Below are 8,978 nucleotides of genomic sequence, written 5' to 3'. Positions count from 1 at the left end.
CACAGACGAGCTCATCGACCGCCTCGGGGCTGCTCGCTACCTCAGCACCTTCGACCTGACCTGCGGGTGCTGGCAAATTGCGCTCACCGAGGGAGCCAAGGAACGGTCCGCCTTCTCCACCCCGGATGGGCACTACCGCTTCAGAGTCATGCCTTTTGGAATGAAAAATGCCCCGGCCACCTTCCAGCGGCTGGTGAACCGGGTCCTGGCCGGGCTAGAGGGGTTCAGCGCAGCGTACCTAGACGACATCGCAGTATTCAGCTCCCAATGGACCGAACACCTCCGGCAAGTACTGGTGGCCCTGCGCCAGGCCGGCCTAACCATCAAAGCCAGCAAGTGTCAAATTGGACAGGGCTCAGTGATCTATCTGGGACACCAGGTGGGAAGCAGGCAGGTCACCCCCCTCCAGCCGAAAATCGACGCCATCTTGTCCTGGGAACCCCCTACGACCGAAACAGAAGTCTGGGCCTTCCTAGGCCTCACCGGCTACTACCGGAGGTTTATTAAAAACTATGGCAGCATCGCAGGCCCCCTCATAGAATTGACCTCCAAAAAGCACCCGAAGAAAGTACAGTGGACTCCCCCGTGCCAAGAAGCGTTCGACGCCTTGAAAACCGCTATATGTACTGCTCCGGTACTCAAAGCCCCCGACTACTCGCAGGAATTTGTGGTCCAGACAGACGCTTCGGAGCACGGCATCGGGGCAGTCCTCTCACAGTTCAATGACAAAGACATAGATCACCCCATAGCCTTCATCAGCCGAAGGTTACCACCTCGAGAGCAACGGTGGAGCACCATTGAAAGAGAAACCTTTGCCGTAGTCTGGGCCCTCAAGAAGCTACGGCCCTACTTGTTCGGAACCCAGTTCCGGGTTCAAACGGACCATCGACACTTACGGTGGCTGATGCAAATGAGGGGAGAAAACCCCAAGCTGCTACGATGGTCAATCTCCCTCCAGGGGATGGACTTCACTGTGGAACATAGCCCCGGGACTGACCACGCCAAAGCTGACGGCCTGTCCCGATTCTTCCGCTTCAGCGAGGAGAACCCCCAAGTGGATGGGTAGTTCTCCCCGCCTTTCAGCTGGGGGGGGGCACGTGTGAGACCGGCCTCGTTGCGTGGACCCTCCCGACCAGTAAGCAACCCCTGCCATCACATCTGATCCCCGGTATCACAGACTCCGACCACCCTGGCCCAATAAACCCGATGGCCGGCCGGGGCCCCAGCACAACCTAGACACTACCGCGCATGCCCAGCCAAGAGAGAGAGGAACCCCCCAAGCAAGACCAGGAGGCGCAGTCTCTGTCACACCTCTGATCTCCTCCCCGTGGAGGGTTTTGATCGGCCACCAAACCACCGGTGAGCGGGCGCCTCGCATGCTGGGTGTCTGGAGTCCCTCCCAGACCAACCTGAACAGATCAAAGGGCCGAGCGGCAGGAAATCCCAACACACCGCCCCCAGGCACCAAGACCCCTCTCTGCGAGGACTCCGTACTTCAAAGAGGAGGGGGAGTATAACAAGGGGTGCTGAAGGGACAGGCGGGAGAGAAGACCTGGACCAATGAGCCCTGCTGACCTGGTCGAGGATCGACCTATCCCTGAAACCAAGAACGCTACCTGTCCCACAGAACCATCTGAGCCCTGCTGACGCTGTCGCGGCTCCCCGAACTCTGAACCATCTGAGCGCCGCTGATGCTGTCGCGGCTCCCCAAACTCTGAACCATCTGAGCCCTGCTGACGCTGTCGCGGCTCCCCGAACTCTGATCCATCTGAGCCCTGCTGATGCTGTCGCAGCTCCCCGAACTCTGAACCATCTGAGCCCTGCTGACGCTGTCGCGGCTCCCGAACTCTGAACCATCTGAGCCCTGCTGACGCGGTCGCGGCTCCCGAGAACCTGAAACCACCTGCGCCTGCTGAGAGACTCGCGGCGCTCCTATCCTGGAAGACCGACGAAGTTGCCGAGCAAACCCCATATCCTCCAGCTCAAGGACTAAGAGCCGTGCGAAGGATACTCTGCAGAGACACTAAACTTAAGACTGTCCGGCTACCCCCATACCCCCAAACGAACCCACCGACATTGTGATACTGATCCAACAGCTGTATCACGGATCATAAAGATCTCCAGAACTTATAGATAAAGTATACTGTCTTACTAAGAACTACTGTGTGGTGTCCCTCTATCGAATAGTGTAAGCAGCGTGTACGATCCTAGGAACGAGCCCCTTCCAAGAAGGGCCTCCCCGCCAGTGCTCGGCCTAACTCTGGAAGAGGTGGGTCAAAGGGTGGTCAGGAACGTATTCCGAAGCCTCTCGGAGAACGCACTTCCAACAACACGCATGAGCGTGTGCGATTCTTAGGTTAGTTTTCGAAAGCCCCTACATGAAGTCTTCACCAGAACAGCGCATGCGCGCTGTTACAGGATCGACCTAAATACCATCTTTAGTAAGAGATGGGTTATTAAATTCTAAGTTCAGAGAGCCTAAACTTTATTTTTCGATCTTATACTATGGGAAGATATGCTTGTAAAATGTTACAGAGCATTCCCCATTCTGTCCTATGGGGCAAGATAGCCTATCAATAGTGAAAAACGAAATTGGCAGTATTTCACTATCAGGACATGTTGTACACATCAGTACATGTCCTACCTTTCACATACACTGCATCCTGCGCAGGGGGGTACCTTGGGCCTACCATAAGAGTGTCCTATATGTAAGAAATGGGAAGGTTAGGGCCTGGCAAGTGGGTGCACTTGCCAAGTCGACATGGCAGTTAGCAAACTGCCCACAAGCCATGCAGTGGCAGGCCTGAGACATCTTTTTAGGGCAACTCATGTGGGTGCTACAATCAGTGCTGCATGCCCACTAGTATTTGATTTACCAGCCCCGGCACACCCAGAGCACTTTACTAGGGACTGACCAGTAAATCAAAATATGCCAATCAGGGAGAACCAATCATAATAGTTTACAAAGAGAGCATATACACTTTTGCACTGATAAGCAGTGGTAAAGTGCCCAGAGTCCTAAAAACAACAACAGGTCAGGAAAAAATAGGAGGAAGAAGCAAAATGTTTGGGGATAACCCTGCAAAAAGGCCCACGACCAACAGCCCTCAAGACCTGGCTGTTCGAATAAGCCTACCTACAGGACCTGCAAGCGCCTGGATAACCTATTGGGCGATTAGCCGTGCTTTATAAATCCTGCTCGACTGAAGCCTTGATCACTGTGGAATTAACAGTTAGCCTTTCATAAACAAGTAAAGCGAAGCAACCAGTTTTTTTATAGCCTCTATCCAAGTATCGATGTCTTCAGGATGGTGAAACACTGACCTATCAATTGTTCCTTCTGTCCATTCAAGGACTGAGGATTTATTTTTGTATACTTCCCACTGTGGCTCTTCGGTCACCAAATGGGCCCATACAGTTCAGTAGTATTATGTTTGTTATCCTTGTTACTCAATCAGACTCCCGCCCTACTCCTGAACCCAAGGACATCATCTGCAGCACCTCACAAGGATCCTCCATTAGCCCCCCTTCTCCTACACTTACATGACACCCCGAGCCAACATTGTCAGTTCACACGGGCTGAAGGTCATCTACACCGACTAGACCCACCTCACTAAACCCAGAGACAACTTTCATAGGTGCACGGCCAACATCACCGACTGGATGAAGCACAACTGCCTAAAATTGAACATGGGCAAGACAGAAGTCCTCATCTTCAGTAACCACGTATCTCCTTGAAGCAACGCATGGTGGTCAACAGAACCTGGCTTCTTCCCCTTCCCAACCGACCATGCCCGTGACTCCAGCATTGTCCTGGACAACAAGCTCTCGATGAAGAAGCAAATCAACATGATCTCTGCCATCTGTTTCCTCACAATGCGCATGCGCCACAAGATCTTTAGATGGCTCACCGCCAGATACATGCATTCCGCCTTCCTCTTCCTAGCTTAAACTCCTAGAGTCTAAGGCACAAGGAACGGAGGTCGCTCTTACTCTCACCTGGCTGCAAAGACCTGGAATGAACTCCCACTGCACCAGAGATCTGCCTCATCACCGAATCTGGAAAGGACTCAAGACGTGGCTGTTCAACTGATCGGCCCCTCCAGACAACAACTCCTCACCCAGCGCCTTGAGAACCTCACTGATGATTTGCCGCGCTTAATACCCATTGATTGATTGAGTCTGTAGATTCATATAGATTTTTCTCAGTGGGGACTTTCTGATGCGGATTTAACTCTCCCTTGTCAATAAATGCCTTGCTAAATTCAGTGAGGGCTTCAGGGTTGACTTTTGATGCCGAGTTAGCTCTCCATTTATGAATGCATGGTCACATTCAACACATTTATAGAGTTTCTCTCCTGTGTGAACATTCTGATATACTACATTTTGTAATCAATCCCTTGTCACATTCCATTCATTGATAAGGTTTCTCCCTAGTGTGGATTTGTTTATGCTGCATTAACTTAATAAAGTCTTCCACAGGAAGAATAAACTCTGTACATACATTGGATTTCCTGCATGTAGATTCTCAGATTTCGCTTCAGTTTTCCATTTATTATGAATGCGTTGTGGTATTCAGAACATACATATGTTTTCTCCCCTGTGTGAACTTCCGGATCTTGTATTACATTTTGTTTTGTAATAGATCCCTTGTTACATTCTATACATTCATGTGGTTTCTCCCCAGTGTGGGCGCTGATATTCCTTTAATTCTCCCTTTATAATAAGTACCTTGTCACGTGTGGTGCAGTTGAATGGTCACCCTCCATTTGGAATAAACATGCTATGTCACATTTTGTACAATTATATGGCTTCTTTTATGTGTGAACATTCTGATGCATTTTTAAACTTTGCTTTGTAATAACTGCTAAGTCACATTCAGTCCAGCCATATCGTTTCTCACCAGTGTGGAATTTCTGATGTAGTATTTATCTTTGCCTAGTAATAAATGTATTTTTGCATTATGTACATTCCTAGGGTTTCTCTCCTACGTGGACTATCTGATGTTGCATAAGATGCTACTTTCTAATAAATGCCTTCTCACATTCAGTCCAGTTGAATGGTCTCTCTCCGGTGGAGATCTTCTATTGTTGCTTCAGCTCTCCATTGATTAAAAAGGATCAGTCACATTCTGTACATTGATATGGTTTCTCCCCAGTTTGGACCTTTTGATGTCGCTTCAACTGTTGATTTGTTATAAATGCTTCGCCACATTCTGTGCATTGGTATGGTTTCTCCCCAGTGTGGAATTTCAGATGTTGTTTTAGGTGTCCAATTGTTATAAATGCTTTGTCACATTCTGTACATATATATGGTTTCTCCCCAGTGTGGATTTTCTGATGTTGTTGTAGCTGTCCAATTGTTATAAATGCTTTGTCACAATCTGTACATTTATATGGTTTCTCCCCAGTGTGGATTTTCTGATGACGCTTTAGGTATCGAATTGTTATAAATGCTTTGTCACATTCTGTACATATATATGGTTTCTCCCCAGTGTGGATTTTCTGATGTTGTTGTAGCTCTCCATTAGTCATAAATGCTTTGTCACATTTTGTACATTTATATGGTTTCTCCCCAGTGTGGATTTTCTGATGTCGCCTTAGCGCTCCATTTGTTACAAATGCTTTGTCACATTCTGTACATTGGTATGGTTTCTCCCCAGTGTGGAATTTCAGATGTTGTTTTAGGTGTCCAATTGTTATAAATGCTTTGTCACATTCTGTACATTTATATGGTTTCTCCCCAGTGTGGAATTTCAGATGTTGTTTTAGCAGTCCAATTGTTATAAATGCTTTGTCACATTCTGTACATTTATATGGTTTCTCCCCAGTGTGCAATTTCAGATGTTGTTGTAGGTTTGTATTATATATAAATGCTTTGTCACATTCTGTACATTTATATGGTCTCTCCCCCGTGTGGATTTTGTGGTGTCGTTTAAGACCTTTACTTGTTTTGAATGATTTGTCACACTCTGTACATTGATATGGTTTCTCCCCAGTGTGGATTTTTTTATGTCCCTTTAACTCTCCATTTGTTTTAAATGATTTGTCACATTCAGTACATTTATATGGTTTCTCCCCAGTGTGGATTGTGTGATGTCGCTTTAGATGTAAAATTGTTATAAATGCTTTTTCACATTCTGTACATTGATATGCTTTCTCCCCAGTGTGGATTTTCTGATGTAGCTTTAGCCCTCCATTTGTTATAAATGCTTTTTCACATTCTGTACATTGATATGCTTTCTCCCCAGTGTGGATTTTCTGATGTAGCTTTAGCCCTCCATTTGTTATAAATGCTTTTTTACATTCTGTACATTGATATGCTTTCTCCCCAGTGTGGATTTTCTCATGTTGCTTTAGCTCTCCATTTGTTTTAAATGATTTGTCACATTCTGTACATTTATATGGTTTCTCCCCAGTGTGGATTTTCTCATGTCGCTTTAGCCCTCCATTTGTTTTAAATGATTTGTCACATTCTGAACATTGATATGGTTTCTCCCCAGTGTAGATTTTCTGATGTCGCTTTAGCTCTCCAAGTGTTATAAATGTCTTATCACATTCTGTACATTTATATGGTTTCTCCCCTGTGTGGATTTGGTGGTGTCGTTTAAGACCTTTACTTGTTTTGAATGATTTGTCACATTCTGTACATATATATGGTTTCTCCCCAGTGTGGATTTTCTGATGTCGTTGTAGGTCTCTATTAGTTATAAATGCTTTGTCACATTCTGTACATTTATATGGTTTCTCCCCAGTGTGGATTTTCTGATGTTTTTTTAGGTCTCCATTAGTTATAAATGCTTTGTCACATTCTGTACATTGATATGGTTTCTCCCCGGAGTGGCTATTTTGATGTTGCTTCAGTGCTCCATTTGTTTTAAATGCTTTGTCACATTCTGTACATGGATATGGTTTCTCCCCAGAGTGGCTATTTTGATGTTGCTTCAATGCTCCATTTGTTTTAAATGCTTTGTCACATTCAGTACATTGATATGGTTTCTCCCCAGTGTGGAATTTCAGATGTTGTTTTAGGTGTCCAATTGTTATAAATGATTTGTCACATTCTGTACATTTATATGGTTTCTCCCCAGTGTGGAATTTCTGATGTTGCTTTAGGTCTCCATTTGTTACAAATGCTTTGTCACATTCTGTACATTTATATGGTTTCTCCCCAGTTTGGACCATTTGATGTCGCTTCAACTGTCGATTTGTTATAAATGCTTTGCCACATTCTGTGCATGTATATGGTTTCTCCTCTACGTGGACACTCTGATACTGCATTAGGTCTTTCATTGCAAAGAAACTTTTCCACAGTCAGTCCATCAATATGGTTCTTCTCCAGTATGATATTCTGATGTTGCACTTGATTTCTCTCCCTAATAAATGTGTTGTCATTTTCTAGATATTCATACGGTTTCTCTTCTGTGTGTTCTTTCTGATCCAGGTTAGTTCTTTCTTCGTAGTGAGAACCTTATCAGACTTGTTTCAGTATGTCAGTGTGTTATTTTGTCAATGTATATCAGGTGATCTCTAAGAGCCAAGTACAGACCACACTGGGCAGTTTGGATTTTCTGCTGCAGAAAAAGACTTTGGCGAGGCATTAGCCTTCAAGGGAAGAAATTGCGAGGTGTACTGTTTTTACATCACTTCCTACACAAGAGATGTTTAATGCCTTCTCCTTTTTTGTTCATTACTGTATTTATTTCACCTGTTGGAAAATAAAAAAACACTGGATAAGCTTAAATGGTGGGTCCATCACGAAAATCTATTGGCATTTAATGAGACATTTAATTGACCACATAGACAAGTGTGCTGAAGAAATTCTAGATTACACTTTCAATGTAAAGATGCAAGAGGCAGAGCAAGGGCATACGATCCTTCCTTGATGCCCTCCTATCGCGGAGTGTGGACTCAAGGATTAACCAAGACTCCAGTTGAGTATTTTGTGTAGCACCACAGTTCTTCTGACAGCGGTTCTGTGTAGATCCATAAGAGTCGGATTTGATGGGGCTAGAGACTCAGCACTTACGTCCAAATTGGCCTTTGATATGAGGGGAACTTCAAAGAGTGGTTTTGAAGTGCACCAGTATCTCTTTCAATCCCAGCACTCACTCCAGACTACCAAAGAGAGTTATCATTCCTTTGTATGTGGTCAGTCTACTACCCTGTGATGGGTAAGAGTGGGCCCCCTTCCTCCCACCTGCCCAGAAAGACCCATCGGGATGCAGATGGATGCAGATAAGTGCTAAATCACACCCAACCCTTGCAGTGTCTGTGACTCTCCAGAAGGAATACAAAAAGGGGTCGGTCACCTAGCCCAGACGTGTACTAGAGACACAAAGAGCAGTACAAGCAGAAAAAAGTCCACTTTCTGAAAGTAGCCTTTCTAAAATAGTAATGTTAAATCCGACTTTACCAGTAAAGAGGATTTCTCATTACCATTGCAAAGATATAAAACATGAAAAGGCTACTCCTTTCCAATCAGGAATTACAGCTTAAAGGTATTCTAAGGAATGCCCAGTTCTAGCCAATGACAGGAGAAGGCCTTACAGCAGTAAAAAAGTACTTTAGCTGTTTGTCACTACCAGGACATGTAAAACATAGAAGTATAGCGTCCTGCCCTTTGGGTTACCAAGGGGTGACTTATATGTAATAAAAGGGGAGTTTTAGGCTTGGCAAGTAGCTTTAAATGCCAAGTCGATGTGGCAGTAAACTTCACACACAGGCACTGCAGTGGCAGGCCTGAGACATGATTTCAGGCTGCATATGTGGGTGGCACGGTCAGTGCTACATCCCACTAGTATAGGGTGACCAGATTCTCAAAACAAAAAACGGGGACAGGTCATAGACATAGAAGTAGGACTACGGTTTGCAGTAACCATCGACATAAAGGTAGGACTATTTGACAGCTGCCATGGACATAGAAAAAGGACTATAAAGACAGCTCCCTCCACAGACCGAGATGAAGCATTACAGACG

At 45.5% G+C, this 8,978-nt stretch overlaps 1 protein-coding gene across 1 annotated transcript in view; it reads right to left on the bottom strand.

The window, feature by feature from the left end:
• Nucleotides 1–4,533: 4,533 nt before the first annotated feature.
• Nucleotides 4,534–8,978, bottom strand: part of LOC146822477 (uncharacterized) — a 39,126-nt gene continuing 34,681 nt past the window's right edge. The window contains exon 2 of the mRNA XM_085613590.1: nt 4,534–7,707. Coding sequence (XP_085469716.1) covers nt 5,121–7,292 — 2,172 coding nt within the window. The 5' untranslated portion in view covers nt 7,293–7,707 and the 3' untranslated portion in view covers nt 4,534–5,120. The remainder of the gene's footprint in view (nt 7,708–8,978) is intronic.

Source organism: Triturus cristatus, chromosome 6 (genome assembly GCF_964204655.1).
Source record: "Triturus cristatus chromosome 6, aTriCri1.1, whole genome shotgun sequence".
NCBI lineage: Eukaryota > Metazoa > Chordata > Amphibia > Caudata > Salamandridae > Triturus > Triturus cristatus.
This window is presented reverse-complemented; position numbering and strand designations above follow the sequence as displayed.